This window comes from Heptranchias perlo, chromosome 7, assembly GCF_035084215.1.
Source record: "Heptranchias perlo isolate sHepPer1 chromosome 7, sHepPer1.hap1, whole genome shotgun sequence".
NCBI classification, from domain to species: Eukaryota; Metazoa; Chordata; class Chondrichthyes; order Hexanchiformes; family Hexanchidae; genus Heptranchias; species Heptranchias perlo.
The window spans coordinates 34,048,832-34,072,043 of record NC_090331.1 but is presented as its reverse complement, the minus strand read 5'-3'; the positions used below and the strand labels follow the sequence as shown (position 1 = coordinate 34,072,043).

Genomic DNA, 23,212 nt, shown 5'->3' with positions numbered 1-23,212 from the left:
TCTAAGTACTCTTTTTAACAGCATGGTAAGTCTTAATTACTGCCAACCAACCTCTCTGGCACTGAAAATTAACTTTTACAAGTGTGGAGTCTCATTTCTTCAGCTTTTAATTGTTGTCGGAGATTTAAAAAAAATATAACTTTTTAAAAACTTTTTCGTTCTGTGTCTTTTTTCTCCCTCTCTTAATCCAATCTTTCTTTCCCTCTCTTTATTTAACTTTCTGTATCTGATTTGACATTGAATTCACTATTCTAACTTACACCTCCTGGTTCAGACTCTGCGCTACTCATTAATGATTCTTCAATCTGATTGGTTAAGGAGATACACAGTTGCTTGCCCTGTTCGCTCAGGCCCTTGATGCCCTGTAGGAGGCGCTGCACCATTTTCCTCTTTCACTTACAGCAACCTCCAGTGCAAAAGTTCATGGAAAGTATACGGGCAAGGGTGCTGTTCGTTTGCCAGGTACAGTAAATTCTGGCCCAATGTCTTTTTTGTCTATCTGCTTTGTGGTTTGTATCTGTCTTCCAGTCAAATTGCATTGTGCCTGCTATTTACTATGCTGCATTTTTTGCAGTGCACCATAAAAGATATACACTTGATTATATCTGATTGATTTTGATATATAATGCTTAACAGAGAAGTGGAGCATTTGCTGCACAAATGATAAAAATGATATTATTAATTGCAAATTAATTCGGCTCAATGCGACTGGTGTGCAAAAAGGCCGTTTGCACCTTATTTTGAATAAAACTGACCCTGTGATTTCAGCCAAAGGAAGAAATAGCCTGTGATTTTGTGATATACTGTAAGAAACTATTTCCTTTGCAACATTATCATGAAATTCCAGTGCACCAATACTGAAGTGCACTAAAATAGATTTAAATTATTTATTGTGTGAAGTAGCCTTTTTCACTGCCAAAAACAGGCAAAACAATATCATAAGACATAGAACATAGTGATGCACTTGTCAGGGGTAAAATTCAGCCCAACTTGTTAGGGACTTTAATTTGTTACAACTGAAGTATTTTGACGTATACCTTCCCATAAACACCTATTCTGTTTGGATCAATAAATGGTAATTTCAACAATGATCTGAAATATAAAAAAGAAATAGCAATAATTAAAAACATTTAAGTTAAAACTTTTCCCTTCTTAAAATTATAAATATTTAAGTTGTCATGACTGAAAAAAAACTTGGCCTATAAGATGAACTCCATTATGTGCATTAAATAAACATTAATAACTATGAAGAATGAGATATGAATTGAACTGAAAACCTCTAGTGTATTGAATGCTTGTATTATGCTCAATTTGGATCATTTCAGGTTTGGAGGGAGGCTACACTTTTCTTTAAAGAAGTACTTCATGCTTGGCACATTTTACATGTCCCACTGTAAGTTTCCCTGCCAGGACTGGCGCAACAGCAAGACAGTCTTGGGACATTCTTGGTGGAGAGTATGTTAGGCTATCCAGTCTGAATGACTCCTCATCCTCGGTAATTTCATTCTCCATCTGAACCCACCTTGCCCTCTCTCTGCCCCGGCACAAACTCTCCCCCAAGTCAATTACAACTGCATTTTCAAACTCCCAACTCTCTAGCCTTTGGCCCTCAATTTGCCATACTTTTGCAGCTGTCAATCTGCTCAGCCACTTCCTTAGCTTCGCAATTGATACCCTTATCCTAAACCCTTACTCTCTCCCACCCTGGTTGTTCCCACTGAATAGCCTCCATCTTCACTCCCTTAAGTCCAAGGGGCGCAGACTTGAGCATATCAACTGGTTTAACCACCAATCACCAGATCTGGCTGGACCACGTCAAGCGCTATCGGGCCTTGCTCTTGTCTGTCAAACCTGTTCACTACTCCAGAGTCATCTTGGAATGCAAAGATGACCCCGACTTCTTTCTTCACTTCCAACCATCTCCTTAAACGCCTCTTGCTTGCGCCCTCCACCCTCACCTCCAACCAGTGCGAGGAGCTCATGGACTTATTTGATTGAGACCATTCATTCAGCTGCCTCTGCTATTTCCGTCCTTTCCCCTTGCCCACCAAGCCAAACCTCCCCAAAGGTTCCCTCGCCACTGTCTCAGGTTGAACTAGACTGTTTGCAACCTCTGTGTTCTATTGCTCTCAAGCTGAGCTTCTGAGCCCACATCCTCTCCAACACCAAGACTTCCATCTTTGTTACATAACCCGTCTCTGTCCCTGCCTCAGCCCATCTACTGCCGAAACCCTCATCCATGTTTTTGTCACCTCCAAACTTGACTCTTCCAATGCACTCCTGGCTGGTCTCCTGTCCTCCACCCTCCATAAACTTCAGCTCACCCAAAACTCAGCTGTTCGTATCCCATCTTGCACCAAGTCCTGCTCACCCATCGCTCCTGTGCTCGCTGACTTACATTGGCTCCCGGTCCACCAATGCTTTAAATTTAAAATTCTCATCTTTGTGTTTAAATCCCTTCAGGGCCTCACCCCTCATTTCTGTAACCTTCTCCAGTCTTACAACGCTCCGATAATTCTGCATTCCTCCAAGTCTGACCTCCTGTGCATCCCCCACTACTTTCGTCCCATTATTGGCGGCTGTGCCTTCAGCTGTCTTAGCCTTAAACTCTGGAATTCCCTCCTTAAATCTCTGTGCCTCTTTGATCAAGCTTTTAGGCACCCTCCCTAATATCTCCATCTTTGGCTTGTCATTGACTTTCTTCTGATTACACTTCTGTGAAGTTCCTTGGGACATTTTTCTATGTTAAAGGTGCTATATAACAACAACAACTTGATTTATATAGCACCTTTGATGGAGTAAAACATTCCAAGGTGCTTCACAGGAGTGTAATGGAACAAAAATTAACACGTGCCAAAGAAGGAGACATTACGACAGCTGATCAAAAGCGTATAAATGCAAGTTGTTGTTGTAGTGAAGGATGGTAATGCAAGGGGTTTGTTAATTTTGTTTAGCAGAATTAAAAGCTATGATGAATATATTCCAAGATAGAACTTCTGTTTTTTTTTTAAAACGTGGCAAAACAGGGAGTGGTCTATTACTGAAGGATATGACTCCGACGTGACATTTGCAGTCAGGTATGTCCTTGTGGGTAAGTTTTGCCAGTGCCAGATGAAATGTAAGATGGGCAGGGAGAGAAAACTCTCTGGGGAAGTGAAGGAACTGGTTTGTCTCAGATCTGTCTTACGTTGACCAAGCAAGAGTATTGATTGTTGACCGTGAGAATTCCTGACTTTTCTCAGTTAAGGAGGATAATATTGGGATGATGAGACGGGGTGGAAAAGGCAAAAGGGATCATAGACATAGCATCAAAGAACTTGTTCTCTAAATGGGTAACTCAAAATTACATTTCACTCAACATTAATAATGTGTATTATTCATAGACTTAAGCAACTTTCTCTTTGAGGAAATGTCACAATCAATTGCAGCTATAGTGGAATTCAATCTTTTCAAACAAAGAAAATAAAAGCAAATGCATTTTGGTTGAAAGGAGCACTGAACTTATGAAAAAGTGTAAATAAAAGGAAAATGTTTTGTAAATCAGACGATTCCATGATATAAATTGCACCAAATCACATCACCCCTTCAATTGTGCACATCATCAGAAGAAAAATGACATTGACTCCTTTTGCACATCTCCCTCAACAAATAAAGGTTTGCCGAATGCTTTTTAATAAAGACAGTGACCCTTGGAAAAAAAGGCAGAGAAACAACCAAACAGTACAAATCTGATGGATTTTTAAATACATACTGCACTGCTGTAATTTGGTCTTTGACTTCCACCGTCCCCAACCTTCGATGGATGTCCTGCAGAATTTTAAGCCCTTGAAAACCACTCCCCCGGCCATCAAAGCGAGCAAGGATGACATTATCAGAGCTGACAAGTACTGAATCCCAGTCAATCCAAAACTTATCAGTAACCAACTGGCTCCCTGGGGCTCCGTCACTGCAAATACCAACACAACAAAGGTAATTATTATCGACAATCCTTCACTGCATTTAGCTTCTTACGTAAAGCATTAAGATTTAAAACCCTGGAAAGATGCCATAAAGAAACTGCATTATTCTTTTCTTATAAGCAACTTAGATCATTACATTTAGGCCATAAATAGGTCTGCGGCAATATTTTGACAGTCAGGCAAAGTATATTTCTATCCATCTTAATCACAACTGGTTCAGGATGTGTCTTGGTGGAATAAACTATCTTGTACGGAAGAACACTGTTCAGATCAAACTGTAGCCCTGTTTACATTACAGCCATAAATTTTGATCTGCCTGCAGCTCAGAACTGTTCTGAATTACAATTGCACCACAGAAATGGAGGTATGGTATCAACTTGTATTGATGTCAGCTACCTCCACAAGAGGAAGAGGTCCCAAAAGGTAAATCTGAAATTATTTTTCCGGGGCCCAGAGGAACAGGAGCGCCCCCCTGGGCTTCAAAACGAATAATGTGGGCCACTGTCACTCTGAGCTTGCCTTCCCCACCTCAGCAATCATCCCTCTCCCCTTCTGGAGTCTGGATGTACCTTTCTGTTGGGCAGGTTGGCCTCTAGGTCGCCCGATGTTGTCCGGGTCTGAAGCCTGCAAAATGGAGCAGAATGACCATTCAGGGCATGTGGCTTGCTGGTGGCATGTTGGTGAGGCCCGACCCTCAAAATTGACCAGGCCTAACTATCAGGTGGCCAGCCGCCTGATAGTTAAAATCACCCCTCTTGGGGTAAATTTTAACTTTCATGGCTGGGATAAACTCAGCATTGTGGGTAGGTGTCTGCTGTGGCTCAGTGGTAGCACTCTCGCCTCTGAGTCAGAAAGTTGTGGGATCAAATTCCACAAAAGAGACTTGAACACAAAATCTAGGCTGACAAATCGGAAATAGTGGGGAACCAATGGTTTAGTGAGAGTGAGGAACTTTAAGTAATTAATATTAGTAAAGAAAAAGTACTGGAGAAATTAATGGGACTGAAAGGCAACAAATCCCCTGGACCTGATGGCCTATATCCTAGGGTTCTAAAAGAGGTGGTTGCAGAGATAGTGGATGTATTGGTTTTGATCTTCCAGAATTCCCTAGATTCTAGATCAGTCCCCGTGGCTTGGAATGTAGCAAATGTAACCCACTATTCAAGAAAGGAGGGAGAGAGAAAATAGGGAATTATGGGCCAGTTAGCCTTACATCAGTAGTAGGGAAAATGCTGGAATCTATTATTAAGGACGTAGTAACAGAGCATTTAGAAAATCATAATATGATTAGGCAGAGTTTTATGAAAGGGAAATTGTGTTTGATAAATCTATTATAGTTTTTTGAGGGTGTAAGTAGCAGGGTAGATAAAGGGGAACCAATGGATGTAGTATATTTGAATTTTCAAAAGGCATTCGATAAGGTGCCACACAAGAAGTTGTTACACAAGATTAGGGCTCATGGAATTAGGGGAAATATACCAGCATGGATTGAGGATTGGTTAACAAACAGAAAACAGAGAGTAGGAATAAACGGGTCATTTTTGGGTTGGCAGGTTGTAACTAGTGGGCTGCCACAAGGATCAGTGCTTGGGCCTTAGCTGTTTACAATATATATCAATGACCTAGATGAGGGGACCAAGTGTAATGTATCCAAGTTTGCTGATGATACAAAGCTAGGTGGGAAAGTAAGTTATGAGGAAGACACAAAAAGGTTGCAAAGGGATATATAGACAGGTTAAGTGAGTGAGCGAGATGTGGCAGATGGAGTATAATGTGGGGAAATGTGAAATTATCCACTTTGATAGGAAGAATAGAAAAGCAGAATATTTTTTAAAAGGTGAGAGACTAAGAAATGTTAGTAGTCAGAGAGATTTGGGTGTCCTTGTACACGAATCACAGAAAGTTAACATGCAGGTACAGCAAGCAATTAGGAAGGCAAATGGCAACTTAGCCTTTATTGCAAGGGGGTTGGAGTATAAGAGTAAGGTGGTGTACAGGGCTCTGGTGAGACCACACCTGGAGTACTGTGTACAGTTTTTGTCTCCTTACCTAAGGAAGGATATACTTGCCTTAGAGGGGGCGCAATGAAGGTTCACTAGATTGATTCCTGGGATGAGAGGGTTGTCCTATGTGGAGAGATTGAGTAGAATGGGTCTACATTCTCTGGAGTTTAGAAAAATGAGAGGTGATCTCATTGAAACGTATAAAATTCTTAGAGGGCTTGACAGGGTAGATGCTGAGAGACTGCTTCTCCTGGCTGGAGAGTGTAGAACTAGGGGTCATAGTCTCAAGATAAGGGGCTGGCCATTTAGGACCGAGATGAGGAAAAATTTCTTCACTCAGAGGGTTGTGAATCTTTGGAATTCTCTACCCCAGAGGGGTAGAGAATTCCAAAGGTTGTGGATGCTCAGCCGTTGAATATACTCAACGGCTGAGCATCCACAACCCCAGAGGGTTGTGGATGCTCAGCCGTTGAGTATATTCAAGACTGAGATTGATAGATTTTTGGACATTAAGGGAATCAAGTGATATGGGGATTGAGCAGGAAAGTGCAGTTGAGGTAGAAGATCAGCCATGATCTTATTGAATGGCGGAGCAGTATGGCCTACTCCTGCTCCTATTTCTTATGTTCTTATGACACTCCAGCGCAGTACTGAGAGAGTGCTGCATTGTCGAAGGTGCCGTCTTTCGTATGAGACAGTAAACTGAGGCCTCATCTGCCCTCTTAGTTGGACGTAAAAGATCCCATGGCACTATTTCGAACAATAGCAGGGGCATTCTCCCCGGTGTCCTTGACAATATCTATCCCTCACCCAACGTTCACTAAAAAAAGATTATCTAGTCATTATCTCATTGCTGTTTGTAGGATCTTGCTGTGCACAAATTGGCTGCCACGTTTCCTATAACAGTGACTGCACTTCAAAAGTACTTAACTGGTTGTAAAGCACTTTAGGACTTCCTGAGGTTGTGAAAGGTGCTATATAAATGCATGTTCTTTCTTTCATGATACACCCTGCTCGATTTAGTCATAGGTTCCCCGGTGAGCCTGGGCTCCTCAAGTACTATTCCTTCACCATGCCCAGATAGCTAACTGTGGTGAGATAGCTAATGCAAGGAGAGTACTTGCTGTGAGTCACATGTCACTTGTGCCTCTGTGCTCCTAGTTTGTCCTCTTCACCTCCTGCTCATCTTCTGCTTCAACATACCAATAAATGGTGACTGCACCCTTGCTTTCTGACAGGAAACTCTTCTATACTATTTATTTTTCTCAGTGTTGTGATGATATTTTATAATGTTCCAATTATAATGCCAGGTCTTGGATGCTGCCTGAGTTTATCATTAAGGTTAGAAATTTACCCAAAACTTACGAGACAGTTTTACCAAAAATTGAGAAAAATTGTAGTGAATTTGAAAACAGCTGATTGCATTGGCAGAAACCTGGCATAATGATTTGAATGGAATTTTCTGTTTAAATCTAATGCTGCCAAAACAAGTTGTGCCTTTTGAGATGGGTATCATCAGCTGGAATATCAGTTGTCCTGTACTGGAAGTGCTCTATTATACCAGCTGTAGATGGCGCTATAACGTGGCTCTGTCACATTGCAGCTACAGCTGAGACATACACTGCTCCATTTGATCTTCATGCCCAAGTTTAGATTCCTATTTTATTAAAAAGCACAATTTATTGTTAGCAGCAGATTTTTAAAAAATCATTTAAAAAGCTAAATTTTAAAAAATCATGCTGCATGGAGGCAAAATCAGATAGGTTACAAAATCATGGAAAGTCATGCTGTGACAAATCATGAGCCTTATTAATGACCTTCAACAAGACCGTAACTACCTAAATTGACCTTTTTCGCAAGTTTCTTATATTCACTTTTTTGAAGGCAGAATTATTCAGAGCAGTTGGCACTTTCATCCAACATTCCATCACTCTTTACTCACATCTACAATTTCACTCAGATTGGCAAATATTGGGATGTCAAGCACATAGTATTTAAGAGTGGAATAAGAGTTGTGTTCTTATTGCTTAGCAATATATTTGTCAGCAGTGAGTTTGAATCCTAAATAACAGGATTACTTACACAACCAGTAGAACGGGATATTGGTTGTTTTCATCAAAGCCCTCAGGATAGGACAACTGCAGAGTGAGTTCTGAGAACAAAAGGCACAAGCAGTATTCAGAGTTATTGTTTCAAAGTAAGCTTTAAATTGTGCACAAATATGACATTTGTGTTTGACTAATATTTATGAAATCTGAAACAAGTTTCTTCACGATGCAAATAGCATTCAAACCATTTACAAATGCAGGCAATGTGATAGCATGAATTGTCATAGGAAAAGAAAACCATGTAAAAACAGACAGAAGTATTCATTATAAAGAACCCGGGGTTGATTTCCTGATTAATTACACCGGTAACGTGACATTACCTAGTTGGACAAGGGGAGGAAAATCAGGCAGGGAGCCAATCTGAAAGCTCCCTTCTATCCAAAGTCACTTTTGAATTTTCTGCCAGAAGTGATGTTAGGAGTCTAGTATCTATGCCCAAATATGGACAGAGATATATGATCTAATCTTGTCATTTGCATCATATAATGTATTTTTCACCATTTGTGCCCTAGCAGTGAAGTTGGTGTGTAACTAACATCCATATTGCTGTGGGCCACAGGGAAAGAGGGTTAAAATTGGCCCACTTCAGGTAAATTTGCAACTGTCTGAATTTAATTCAGTTAATTTTAGATATTGATTGATTTGTCCCTTTAAAAGATATTATGGTGCCAATCTGTAGGACAACACTGCATGTTGCCATTTTATCTATCCTGCCATGGGTTTTCCCTGTGTCATGATGAGTGAAAGTTGAATGAGAGCCATCAGTGGCTAAAGTCACAGTAAGGGAAATGCTTTTATTATTTTTTCCTCCATTGGCATAAGAAAAAGGATTTGTATTTCCTGCTAGCCAAGAGACATTTGTTTGACAGCGAATGAGAATATGGCTTAGATTTCTGGCTTCTGTTTTGCACTACCAGGAATGTCTGTAATATAAGGTCATATCTCCATCTAGCATAATGTCACAAGTATTTATGTTAATACAGATAGTATTGACAGCTGCCATTTACACAAAAAAATATTTGTTGTCATTTAGGAAGTCTTTCTTCCCCATGAGCAATGTCAGTATGGTTTATCGTGCAGAGGGGACTGGCAGCTGAAATTGGATTTGTTGGTGATCACTGAACTCCACAGCTAATTTTCCCTTTTTACTGGGACTAAAGTAGTCACATTGAGAAGCCCAATCTGTACACAAAGCCAAAAATCATGTTTATGTTTGTGTTGAAGAACAAATGCAATCCAATTTGTATTTGCATGAAAAACAATGGTGCAGTAAGAACAAAAAAGCCCAGAGCAAACATAGAAAACTGCCTATCAAAGGATTATATGAAGTAAAACATTTGTGTGCTTGCCAAAGATAATCTACATTTCAAATAAATACCAGCTGAACATCTTGTTACTACCTGTCTGAACTTTACAATTGGCTAATCTGTCAAAGCACTGAATTAGTATAGAGGTGAAACTATACAATCCATCTGCCCTATTCTTCTACTTTTAAAAATAGGCAAAATGTTGATGAAGAGTTATTTGGCTTTACATTTCTGTACACAGGATATGGAAACTGAATTCCTGATGAATTATAATATTTCCCAGAGAACAGGATATGTTACTTGTGATTTCAAATCGAAGTATGGAATCAGGATAAACCCAAATTCCCGGAAATCAAAGTCATAAAAGGAGGCTTTTGTTGCAACAAAATCGTAAACCCGGAAGGCTTTCTCTGTAACAGAATCATAAGCTTGTTCGTTACAAATGGGTTTCTGATTTTGATACATATAGTGCACAGAGAAAAACCCTTTACATAATTGGGAAGGCAAATATTATGAGCAGTAAGTCTGGATGTAATATCAGAAACATGCCTTTTCATTTAATTCATTCAATTCAATTCTGACTGATTTCCTGTCAGATAACATTGTAGGTTTAAACATATATCCACTTAAACAGCTGAACACAGACAGGGAGAATAAAATATGTAGTGCAATTTTCCAGTCAAACACACAACTTGGAATAATATGAAAAATCTAATCAAAATGGATGGTTTTGTTAATCAGAGTTTTAAAAAAAATCAATTGCATTGAATTATATTACAATGCCTCAAATTTTTCTTCTTAATGGCTAGAGTTCAAAAATTCAATTTCTCTAAGCAAACGTTGCAAAGGAAATTATAATGTGTACAATGACAGATCTTGTTTAAGTTCATGGCCAATTTGGGTTCATTTTTTGGGGAGATGGTTGTAAAAATTTACAAAGATATCTACGGGAGCAGAAATAAGATTTTCCTAGGTAATGTGAAAGAACAATTAGAGAGTGAATCATTTGTCATGTCATTTTCCCCAAGCACGCCACTGGCAGCTTCCGTTTTAATGCTGGAAGAGGAAGAGTAATGGGGATTTAAAAAAAAATATTGTACAAGATAACAGGGAAGCTGGAGTTAAGTATGGTGAGGACAGATGTGTCATAACTTTGAATCTGATGGGAGTACAAAAAGACTGGAAAAATTGTACTAGTGTACCAACAAGCAAGTTAAGATTGCCCATATATTAATAGTATCATATTATGGTACAGCACAGAAGGAGGCCATTTGGCCCATCATGCCTGTGCTGGCTCTTTGAAAGAGCTATCCAATTAGTCCCACTCCCCTGCTCTTTTCCCATAGCTCTGTAAATATTTTCTCTTCAAGTATTTATCCAATTCCCTTTTGAAAGTTACTATTGAATCTGCTTCCACCATCCTTTCAGGCAGTGTAGTCCAGAACATTACAACTCGCTGCATAAAAAAATGTTTCCTCATATCGCCTCTGGTTCTTTTGCCGATCACCTTAAATCTGTGTCCTCTGGTTACCGATCCTTCTGCCATTGGAAACAGTTTCTCCTTATTTACTCTATCAAAACCATTCATGACTTTGAACACCTCTATCCAATTTCCTCTTAACCCTGGGGAACACCACTGCATACTTCCCTCCAGTCTGAAAAACAACCATTCACCACTACTCTCTGCTTTCTGTCCCTTAGCCAATTTTGTATCTATGCAGCCACTATCCTTTTAATCCCATGGGCTTCAATTTTGCTAATCAGTCCATCATCTGGTACTTTACCAAGTGCCTTTTGAAAGTCTATACACACATCAACCACACTACCCACATCAGCCCTCTCTGTTACTTCATCAAAGAACTCAATCAAGTTAGTCAAACACTCCAGGGATAAGGGACTTCAGTTACCTGGATAGACTGGAGAAGCTGGGGTTGTTCTCCTTAGAGCAGAGAAGGTTGAGAGGAGATTTGATAGAAGTGTTCAAAATCATGAAGTGTTTAGGTAAAGTAAATAAAGCGAAACTGTTCCCATTGGTGGAAGGGTCGAGAACCAGAGGACACAGATTTAAGGTGATTGGCAAAAAAAAAAGGTGACATGAGGAAAAACTCTTTTGCGCAGCGAGTAGTTATGATCTGGAATGCACTGCCTGAAAGGGTGGTGGAAGCAGATTCAATCATGGCTTTCAAAAGGGATTGGATAAATACTTGAAGGGAAAAAAATTGCAGGGCTAAGGGGGAAGAGTGGGGGAATGCGAACATGATTAACATTTACAACAATGTAATAGAGGACAACCTGATCTGTTAGTTATCACAAATATGTTCTACTTCCGTCAAATAATAAAATTCTAGACAAATTAATTTACTGAATGAATTGCCAATTGTGGTAGCTTGGAAATGTAAAATACAGAAAATAATCACACCAAATTAAAATTAAAAATAATCTACATCAATGTCACAAAGTACATAGTTACAATAAAACTCAGTATTGTGCTACATGAGCCAATATCTATGTGTGAAATACCATAAATTCTGAATGTAATACAAGATCTCTGCATGAATTAGCAATAAGTCACAATTAGTCTGATTTAAATACAGACAGTCACAATGTAAGTCACTTCAAAATGGTGAAAATTATATCACTGATCAACAAGAAAATAGTATAAGAAATAATCTACAGAACTAACTGATACATTTGACCTTCGAATCAATTATTTTGTTTGTTATTACACTTCTATTTTCTTCTGTTGACTGGTTATGTCAGGTCAGATACTTAAAGGGGCATGACGACACATCTGTTGTGAAGTGATTTCTGCTCTAGTTCTCCAGTTCATTTCTTTAAAATTGATAATTGTTGTTAAATTTTGTGTTTAAGGTGACAGTCATGAATAGAACGTTTTTTGAGTATTATCACGAGCACTAAGGTCATGTTTAACGCAGGCTGGCTGGAGGATAAACCTCACTCTATCCCAACAACATGCCTTAAACCTCACCCTCAAAGGAGAAGCCCCTGTTGAAACACAGTGATAGATTTTCAATTCATGTCACAACCATCCTTATGGCCTCTCTGAATCATATTGCTAATTTATGGGTAAATATTGCGAGACGAGGCTCTGTGGGTGGAGCATCATTCCATGTGAATACTGATTGGAGAATTGTTCATGGAGGTCAATGTGCATGATTCACGGAACTCCAGACCTCCACACACCGTAACTTTGGTGGAAACCCCAGAGAAATGGTGTTAACGGTTGTTTAATGCCGTTTCACTGGAGTTTCTGATGATCTTTTGCCAAAGCTACGGTGGGGGATCGGGAGAGCTTCCGTGGAAATTTCAGGCAATGGTATCTAGTTCAGATAATGGGATACTTTTGTTCTGCCCCTTTTGTTAGACATAGGAACATAAGAATTGCTAGACGAAGAAAGACCAAGGTCCATCGAGTTCGCCTTCTCCCATCCTGGTACAATAATAATGGAGTTGTTGACTTATCATACCAATAGATATCTATCAATTAGTCTACAATAGATCCAGAAATGACACGAGGAAAACCCCAGTGGTGGAGAGCTTTGGGAACCATAGGTCCAAAGTCACCTTTTTCTTCCCAAGCATGCTACACTTACCACGTCATGTCTCAAATTACTCATATACTCTAGTCATCCAAATTAGTATTAAAGTTAAATGCCCATCTGTTTGAGATGGGCACATCCTCTGCCAATGGTCCTGCCTACTGAAAAATGCATTGGTGCAAAGTGGGCAAAGTTCCCGCGGGGTGAGGCTCCTACCAATTTTCCACTCCTGACTGCCTGAATACCATCCAAAGTATTTGAATCTATGATTATGTGTTTCATTGAGACCGATTAAATTTTAAAGTGACCTAATGGAATTTCGTTCAGATCACTTGTACTTTGTTATGGATTCTTGATATTTTATATATACCTACTGATTTTTGCTCCACAATATTGAGTTTTGTTGTGGAATTTTTCTGTTTACAGTGAACCTTGTGTGTTTTGTTATCTATTTTTAAATCTACATTGGAACGCTTCTCAGCAGCCACCAGAGCCTATAGCCACAAATCACTGAAGCTAGATTGTGTAACCCACTGCTCTACAGTTAAATGAGCTAAAACGAACATAATTAACGCACCATAATCAGCAATATGAACAGTCCTGTATTCTGGTTTGTGGATCCTTTTCCCTTTAATACATTCATGCAGAACAGCATTATTTTCCAATATGTAGGAATCTGTATAATTAAAATGAAATAAATATGTTTGTTTATGCATCATAAAAAGCATGACAGTTTTTGTATCAATCTTCAAGGCTACCTAACATTTCAATACCCTTACCAAGTACATTGCTTTTATCATACCACTTACAGTGTACAGCACTTTTATGGATGACAGCAAGTTTCACAATAGGAAATTATTTAATAGATCCATGCAAATATAACAAGGTTAATAAAATTATGAGAACAATTTAAAACAGAACTGAAACCTTTTTCTTACTTTGTATTTACTAATGCACTATTTAATGATAGAAATTTGTGAGCTTGGCTTCACCTTACTTTAACCTTATTTTATGGCCCAATCTTGCTCTCATTAATCAGAACAATACATTTCATTTTAAGATGACAGGAAAACCAGCTCAGTCACCTTTATCTGTGTGACAGCAATAATATGCCGACTTTATTGGTTCTGTATTTGACAATAAACTTCAAGAGCCATGACACGAACATCGAGCTATTGTTAAATAACCAGAGGCAGCAATATGTTTGCAGGATCTGCTAATTACTAAATTTTGGCTAACGTGCATTTATTTAGTGCCTTTCATGACCTTGGACCATTCCAAAGCATTTCGCAGCCAATTAAGTACTTCTGAAGTGTAGTCAGTGTGTAATGTAGGGAGACATGGCAGTCAATTTATGCATAGCAAGGTCCCACAAACAGCAATGAGATAAGTGGCCAAATAATTTCTTTTTAGTGATTTTGGTTGAGGAATAAATCTTAGCTCCGTCACCTGTAGAACTTCCTTGCTCATTTTCAAATAATGTTGTGGGATCTCTTACATCCACCTGGGAGGCAGACTGGGCTTCGATTTAACATCTCATCAAAAAGATGGCACCTCTGACAGTACAGCACTTCCTCAGTACTGCACTGAAGTGTCAGCCTAGATTATAGAGTCATAGAGTTATACAGCACGGAGAGAGGCCCTTCGACCCATCGTGTCCGCGCCGGCCATCAGCCTTGTCTACTCTAATCCCATATTCCAGCATTTGGTCCGTAGCCTTGTATGCTATGGCATTTTAAGTGCTCATCCAAATGCTTCTTGAATGTTGTGAGGGTTCCTGCCTCCACAACCCTTTCAGGCAGTGAGTTCCAGACTCCAACCACCCTCTGGGTGAAAAAGTTCTTTCTCAAATCCCCTCTAAACCTCCCGCCTTTTACCTTGAATCTATGTCCCCTTGTTATAGAACCCTCAACGAAGGGAAAAAGCTCCTTAGTATCCATCCTATCTGTGCCCCTCATAATTTTGTACACCTCAATCATGTCCCCCCTCAGCCTCCTCTGCTCCAAGGAAAACAAACCCAATCTTCCCAGTCTCTCTTCATAGCTGAAGCGCTCCAGCCCTGGTAACATCCTGGTGAATCTCCTCTGCACCCTCTCCAAAGCGATCACATCCTTCCTGTAGTGTGGCGACCAGAACTGCACACAGTACTCCAGCTGTGGCCTAACCAGTGTTTTATACCAGTGTGCTCAATTCTATGGCATGGGGCTTGAACCTACAGCCTTCTGACACAAAAGCAAACATGCTACCAGCTGAGCCAAGACTGATCAAGATTAAGTTGGTTAAATTAAAAGCAAATAAAAGCTTTTGGTTACCATTTTTTAATGGCCAATTAACTTAAATGCACTTTGTGGTTGACAACAGAAGGTCAAGGTCATTTACCATCAAAAAACGGTTTTCACTTGATTATTTTCTCCATTCCCCCCCGGCCTGTTGTCTTCATGTGAATATCTTCAGCTCTGAGAGCAAGGCAATCATTTTGTAAATTTTAAAATGAGGAAGGTTAAAATCAATAAAAATTGATGGCATCTACTCTGCTGCTTCTACAGTTTGCAATAGAAATGTAATATCCTTGGTTACATTCTTGGCTTTTAAAGGGGCAATCACTTCATGAAAAGCTGTTTTACAAATCTTTTTCTGTCACAGGTGGCAGTGAGGCAAATCTAATCAAAACGCACCATCTCATCGGCCATATTGAAAGTCAGTGCTCCTTCAGAACGAAGTAGAGGAACAAAGGCGAATGCCTGAGGCCCTTTATGGCACAGCGACATTTCTTCACTACACACCAACAAGAACTAACCATTATAGTAAATCGTTCAGCTCTGCTTTTATTACATAATAATTGGGTTTTACTTTTGGGGTCCAATGGATTTATTTGCATTCAAAAGAGTTTAGAGTGGTTAAACCATTAAAGCACAAAATGACTTTCAGCTCATTAGCAAAGGAATTCTTAAATGGTTCCAAGTAAATGAATTTTATAGATTTAGAATTACATACTTACTGTTTGGATTGCTTGTGCTATGGACAGAGACCATTGGTATATTGTGACCTGCATGAAACACAGAAAATAAGTAAATAAGATTATTCTAATATTCTGTAACATTAAATTATTTTACTTATGTGCTGCTGTATTATATAAGTTGGAGATGATAGGATCCTATTCGTTCTCACAACTTAAAAAATTTTCATTGCCTTCTGATCTGAAGCAACACCGAGGGATGAGGGTGGGTCATATTTGTCTATTTTCATGGGAGTATATTTCATTTTACACTTTTTACTGGCATGTTAATATAATCCTTATGTTAATTTATATGAATCATACGATTACATCATAACACTCTCCTGTATATTGCAAACACAGGTAGCAACAGAACTATATTTTACATTTCATGTTTTTGTAGTACAAACTTTAGACATTGAAGATTACAAAAAAAAACAAGCTCCAACCTAAAATGGCAATCGGGGTTCTGTATAGAATCATAGAAGTTACAACATGGAAACAGGCCCTTCGGCCCAACATGTCCATGTCGCCCAGTTTATACCACTAAGCTAGTCCCAATTGCCTGCACTTGGCCCATATCCCTCGATACCCATCTTCCCCATGTAACTGTCCAAATGCTTTTTAAAAGACAAAATTGTACCCGCCTCGACTACTGCCCCTCTGGATCCTTTTGTATCTCTCCCCTCTCACCTTAAATCTGTGCCCCCTCGTTATAGACTCCCCTACCTTTGGGAAAAGATTTTGACTATCGACCTTATCTATGCCCCTCATTATTTTATAGACTTCTATAAGATCACCCCTTAACCTCCTACTCTCCAGGGAAAAAAGTCCCAGTCTGTCTAACCTCTCCCTGTAAGTCAAACCATCAAGTCCCGGTAGCATCCTAGTAAATCTTTTCTGCACTCTTTCTAGTTTAATAATATCCTTTCTATAATAGGGTGACCAGAACTGTACACAGTACTCCAAGTGTGGCCTCACCAATGCCCTGTACAACTTCAACAAGACATCCCAACTCCTGCATTCAATGTTCTGACCAATGAAACCAAGCATGCTGAATGCCTTCTTCACCACCCTATCCACCTGTGACTCCACTTTCAAGGAGCTATGAATCTGTACTCCCAGATCTCTTTGTTCTATAACTCTCCCCAACGCCCTACCATTAACGGAGTAGGTCCTGGCCCGATTCGATCTACCAAAATGCATCACCTCACATTTATCTAAATTAAACTCCATCTGCCATTCATCGGCCCACTGGCCCAATTTATCAAGATCCCGTTGCAATCCTAGATAACCTTCTTCACTGTCCACAATGCCACCAATCTTGGTGTCATCTGCAAACTTACTAACCATGCCTCCTAAATTCTCATCCAAATCATTAATATAAATAACAAATAACAGCGGAACCAGCACCGATCCCTGAGGCACACCGCTGGACACAGGCATCCAGTTTGAAAAACAACCCTCGACAACCACCCTCTGTCTTCTGTCGTCAAGCCAATTTTGTATCCAATTGGCTACCTCACCTTGGATCCCATGAGATTTAACCTTATGTAACAACCTACCATGCGGTACCTTGTCAAATGCTTTGCTGAAGTCCATGTAGACCACGTCTACTGCACAGCCCTCATCTATCTTTTTGGTTACCCCTTCAAAAAACTCAATCAAATTCGTGAGACATGATTTTCCTCTCACAAAACCATGCTGACTGTTCCTAATTAGTCCCTGCCTCTCCAAATGCCTGTAGATCCTGTCCCTCAGAATACCCTCTAACAACTTACCCACTACAGATGTCAGGCTCACTGGTCTGTAGTTCCCAGGCTTTTCCCTGCCGCCCTTCTTAAACAAAGGCACAACATTTGCTACCCTCCAATCTTCAGGCACCTCACCTGTAGCGGTGGATGATTCAAATATCTCTGCTAGGGGACCCGCAATTTCCTCCCTAACCTCCCTTAACGTCCTGGGATACATTTCATCAGGTCATAGGACCACGATTTGATTATCAAAAAGGACCTACCACCTGGAACAGACAGGCGCTTTGGACAGTTGACAGTAGGTCCCTTTCAAAATGGAGGAAGCCACATAGTCAGGGTTAACAGAGCAGTAAGGCTACTTACCTCATTTTGAGGCCATTACTGCATCGTTAATGCCAGGCAAACAAGTGAAAATCAACTAGAAAATATAACTACAGATGTGAGATAATTGATGGAAAAATTTGTTCGTGTCTGAAGTCGGGCACTCCCTGCACCTGAATGGATAGGCCTGAGACGCACCTGATATTGGGCCTTGTAGTGGGTGACCCCAGGCAGCTCGCAGGAAAAGAGGTCTTGGAGATCGGGCCACTTTGTTGCCGGTAGCAGCTCTCAGATAAGCCCTTAAAGGAGGCATTTGGTAGATGGGGGCAACTGGAGGGTGGGCGATTGGGACAGTGGGATACTGAGCGAGGAGGGTGACCGGGAGAGGGAGGCAGCCAGGAGACAAATGTTCAGGAGAAGGGGAAACCAGGAGGTGGCCGACTGGGAGGGAGGTAATCATTGCCGGGATCGAGAAGGGTAGCGGTGGCCGGGATCAGAGAAGTGGTGGCACCGATCAGAGTGTGGGGGGGAGGGGGGCGTGGTTTGAGGTTGCAATCTGGTGGACGGGGGAAGCAGTGGCTGGCAGCGGCCCACGTGGTTTGAATATGGAGCCAGGAGGAGCGCTCCTGCTCCTTTCGGCTCCAGATTGAGGTAAGTACATTTTTAAATCTTACCTTTTTGGTGGCAGCCTGATCGCTAGTTAGACCACATGTAGACCTGGTTTCATGAACGCCGGTGCTAACTGCCTCAGGGCAACCCAATATTGCAGAGGGGGCCTAAAACAAATGTTCGGCCCCTTATTTGCCTATGCAATGGGTCTAACGTCCGTATCAGGTGCGGGCCTTGGACGCCTATTTTTTGCCTATACCAATACGGCAGTCGGCACACTTCCGGGTCGTAATGAGAGTGCAATTCCTATCTACCATATTGAAGGCTTAGGCACCCATTTAGCGCCCAATAAACAGACACAGTGCCATTGAATTTCTAGGTTAATGAGTTTTGAAGAGTAAGGCAGCTTAATCTTTTGTCATTGGGGAAAATAATAAAAAGGGAGAAAATGAATAAGGGTGATGTAGACTTATATTTTGTGCAAAACCTGACTAGGAGAACTAGAGAACATAATTTTAGATAAAAGAAGCCATGAGAGCTTAACAAACAAAAGACATCTCCATACTTGCAGCAATTAGTTTAGGAAATAAACTGGCAATTAGTGTCGGAAATAATGGGCATGATTTTAACTCGGAAGAACTGGTGGGTTGGGGGCGAGGGGGGGGGGGCGGGGGGACAATAAAAATTTTAAAAGTTTGGAGTGGGAACGAGGCCCTGTTCCAATGCGCCGAAAAATTAGTTTTACCTGGACGCATCTGGGTGCGCAGGCGCTTCGGAAATCCGGAAGTCTCGCCAGCAATTAAAACTGGCGGGATGACATTTAAAGGGGCAATTAACATCATTGAAGTACTTAAATCAATTAAATTAGTGGAGATTGAGGCAGAGAATCAATTTTAACTCTGCCTGAACGTGTCTCACGTGGCCTCTGAAACATGCCACGGAAAGAGAGGCGAGTTGCAGCCAGCAGCCATTTGGACATTTAAACCAGTGATTGACAAATGGGGATTAAAAGTGAGTTTTTGCAGCAGGGCAAGCAGTTCTAGCAGACAAACCTTTGGCTGGGTGCTCTTAGTGTTTAGACACACAATTTCTTTGTTCACACTCAGAATTCTTCTGTTCACACATACTTGCCCGCATTTGGACTCCCTCAAACTGACACCATCAGGATGAGGTCGCAATGAATGTATTCAGCAGTACATCTGAGGGGGAGGCACATCACCATTCACGGCAGGCATGGCAGTTCTGGGCATTGCAGCTCCACAAGACAGAGATGCACCACAAGTACCTGCAGAAGAGCTGAGAGGGGAACAACGAAGGGCCCGACGTCGCAGGAGGAGCTCACCTCGTGAGAGGGTCTCCAGGCAGAGGCTGAGCTTCCTGGACTTCTCTAAGGAGGAGTGCCTACGAAGGCCAAGATTAAGTGGCCAGGTGGATGCAGACATCTGCAGGCTCCTTCATGCTGAGCTGCTCCCAACTGGGCCCGGTGGCCACGCATTGCCCGTCGCAGTTAAAGTCACCACTGCCCTCAACGTCTTCGCCTCCTTCCAGGGCGCTGCCAGTGACATCACCAGGATCTCTCAGTCGTCTGCCCATGAGTGTATACGACTGATCACAGATAGTTTGTTTGCCAGGGCATCCCACTACGTCAACTTCCCCATCGACGATGTCAGCCAGACAGAGAGGGCAGTGGGTTTCCATTCTTTGGCTGGCTTCCCACGGGTACAGGATGCAATTGATTGCACACACATAGCAATCCGAGCACCTCCACATGAGCCAGGAATGCTCATCAACAGAAAAGGATATCACTCTATCAATGCGCAGCTGGTTTGCGTCCACCGGAAGAGGTTTCTGCAGGTGTGTGCCAAATTCCCGGGAAGCTGCCATGATTCCTTCATTCTGTGCAAATCCAACATCCCGGCCCTCTTCCAGGCACAAGACACACAAGAGATACCCCTTGCAGATGTGGCTCATGACATCTATGTGGAACCCCACCAGTGAGGCACAGAAGCATTACAACGACTGTCAGAGCACCAACAGGTCTATCATAGAGCAAGCCATAGGAATGCTGAAGATGCGCTCCAGGTGCCTGGATCGATCTGGGGGAGCCCTTCAGTACTCACCGTAGAATAATAGTCATGTGTTGCATCCTGCACAACATCACTCAACAGAGAGGGTTACCAGTGGATGAAGTCCCATGCGCTCCAGAAGCAGCCGCACCTGCCATCAACATTGAAGAAGACGAGGAGGAGGATGAGGAGGATGACGATGGGCGAATCATCGTCAGAGCAGCGTCTCACTTGGCTGCTTGTCATGCCAGGGAGTCACTCATATTTGTTAGATTCTTATAGGGAGACCTGCAAAGTGACTACAGCTAAGTACTCAGACCACCTGTAAGGACCACACAACTACAACCCCCCCACCCAGGTTGCACAAAACAATCATACAAAGACACATACAAACATTGCAAACGCACCCAATGGGTGGCATCTAGCCTCGCCGTTCATGAGGAACCACATCTAAGGGTGCTTTCACAAAAGGGACTCAAGAATGGGCAAGACGTGGCAGCGGTGGTGAGAATCATAACATTTAATGTGAAGTTAACATAAACCAAATATAAATGAAAAACATGACAGACACCCTTGTGCATACCCTTGGTGATTACAAAACCTTCAACTTCCTCTTCCTACAGCTTCTATGTTGTGCATCCCCTATGGCTGCAGAATAGGTAGTGGCAGGTTGCTCAGATTCATGCTTGGACTCCTTAGATGCTTTCAGCCTACGCCCTCTGGGTTTTGGAGCCTGTGAGGGCCCCTCTAAAGATTGTTCCACCTGTGCAGGGGCAGACTCGGCCACCTGGAGAGGAGGCAGCATTGCGGGTACCAGTTGAGGGGGGAGCAATGGGTGAAACGTGGGAGCGCTTTGAATGGCGTCCCCATTTCCATGTCCCCTTTTGCCATCATCCCGCTCCTGGGCCACGGCCACATTACTCCTACCACTCTGCTGGACAACAGTTTGGAGGACATGTGTGATGCCTTGTGAGGCCAGTGCTGGTGTATCTGTCTGCCTATCTAAGGCAGCAGAATGTTGTTCGCCCTGAGTCCGCATGGCCGTTGACAGGGCCTGAATGGACTCATTTATGAGCTGTGTGTGAAGCTCAAAGGAGGCTGCCATTCTCTCCATCGCACACCATTCCCGCACTTACCTGCGCCACCAATCCACTAGCGATAGAGTTGGACTCCTCCATTCGCTCCGCTATTGTGGCGAGTGTACATGGCACTTTTTCCACTCCCTCGCAAAGTTGCTCCTGTACCTCGATCATTCTCCTTCGCAAGGATAGCCCTCAGGGTTCAGCATCTGTGCCAAGCTGAGCAGAGCTTGAAGAGGAGTACGTCCACCGACACGAACTCTCCACCGCTGCCCCTGCCACCAGTGTCTATTCGTGCATATTTGTGTGTGTTGATTAACCAGGTGACAACCCAACTACCTCTCTAATAGGACCCACTGAGGTGTGAGTATCTCGCTAAGGTGTGACCGTGCACCCTCAAAGGCCGGGAGCTCCTCTGAGGAATCGCCCTCGACCACGGCTTCAGTCCGTGACGCCCCTGGAAGAGAACATACAGAAATATTAAGAATCATGTCAGAAGTAATGTTGCAATGAGCTTACTGAGGTGTGCAACAGATCAATCATTGATAACGTCAATCCATATTATGTGTGACGGATGTTAAAATTCTGTCACCAGACGTTTTCCGGGTGCCAGTCTCGGCATCCCCGACGGCCAGGCACTCCACCTTCAGGCTTATCTGCAATGCCTCCTCTTCTGCCTCTGAGGGCCACGATTTGTGGAGGCCCCCTGCCCTCTCCCTTGGATTTTGCGCTCTCTTCTCCCACAATGGGAGAAAGTACAGACGTGTGAGTGAGTGAGGGTGATGTGGTCACTTGATGGATGCATTGCTTTGGGTCAGAATGACAATGAAGCAGATGCATCGGAGGGTGACTATCAGACAGATTTATCACAATGCATCAGGATTTGCGTGATTGGGAGAGGTGGGTGCACAAATTGGAGGAATGAAGAAGTGCACAGAAAGTATAGGTAACTTGACACTGAACCTTAAGTGGGTGTGAGGAGTGATGTAATGGAGTAGGCTTCGCAGGGCAGTGTGAGGTGGGGGTAATGTTCACCACAGAATGCAGGTCAATCAGTAACTGTACTCACTTTTTCTGACCTGGTTAGGTCATTAAATCTCTTTCTGCATTGAAGCCACGACCGGGGCACCATACTCCTGCTGCTGACCTGGTCTGCCACCTCCAGCCACACCTTCTTTGTGACAGCACCAGGTTTCTTACTCCTGTCTGGTGGATAAAGCACCTCCCTCCTGCTTCTCACTGCGCCCAGCAATGTCTCCATGGTGGCATCAGAGAACCCAGGTACTGCCTTGGCTCTGGAATGTTACATAGTCTTTGTAGCCTCCTTTCTCCTTCAAATTGCATTGTTGGAGTGGCCCTTTAAATACTGGGCTTTAAATGCATCATGCAGGTGTGCAGTCTGCCCGTTGTGCAGCTTGAGGATGCGAAACCCGGAAATTGAGTTAAGTGGC

The 23,212-nt window shown here is 42.2% G+C and overlaps 1 protein-coding gene and 1 long non-coding RNA gene across 9 annotated transcripts in view; one reads left to right on the top strand and one right to left on the bottom strand.

Annotated features, from left to right (window-relative positions):
* LOC137323601 (uncharacterized) overlaps positions 1–16,053 on the top strand; it is a 138,782-nt gene extending 122,729 nt beyond the window's left edge. For all 8 annotated transcript variants that reach the window (XR_010963404.1, XR_010963407.1, XR_010963405.1 and 5 more), the window contains one exon: positions 15,581–16,053. This is a non-coding gene — a long non-coding RNA (uncharacterized lncRNA). The remainder of the gene's footprint in view (positions 1–15,580) is intronic.
* The window catches only part of LOC137323598 (inactive dipeptidyl peptidase 10-like), a 685,713-nt gene that overhangs the window by 13,996 nt on the left and 648,505 nt on the right, over positions 1–23,212 (bottom strand). The window contains exons 17-21 of the mRNA XM_067987272.1: positions 15,936–15,983; positions 13,515–13,613; positions 8,045–8,114; positions 3,752–3,946; positions 1,038–1,092 (exon numbers count right to left, since the gene is read on the bottom strand). Coding sequence (XP_067843373.1) covers positions 1,038–1,092; positions 3,752–3,946; positions 8,045–8,114; positions 13,515–13,613; positions 15,936–15,983 — 467 coding nt within the window. The remainder of the gene's footprint in view (positions 1–1,037; positions 1,093–3,751; positions 3,947–8,044; positions 8,115–13,514; positions 13,614–15,935; positions 15,984–23,212) is intronic.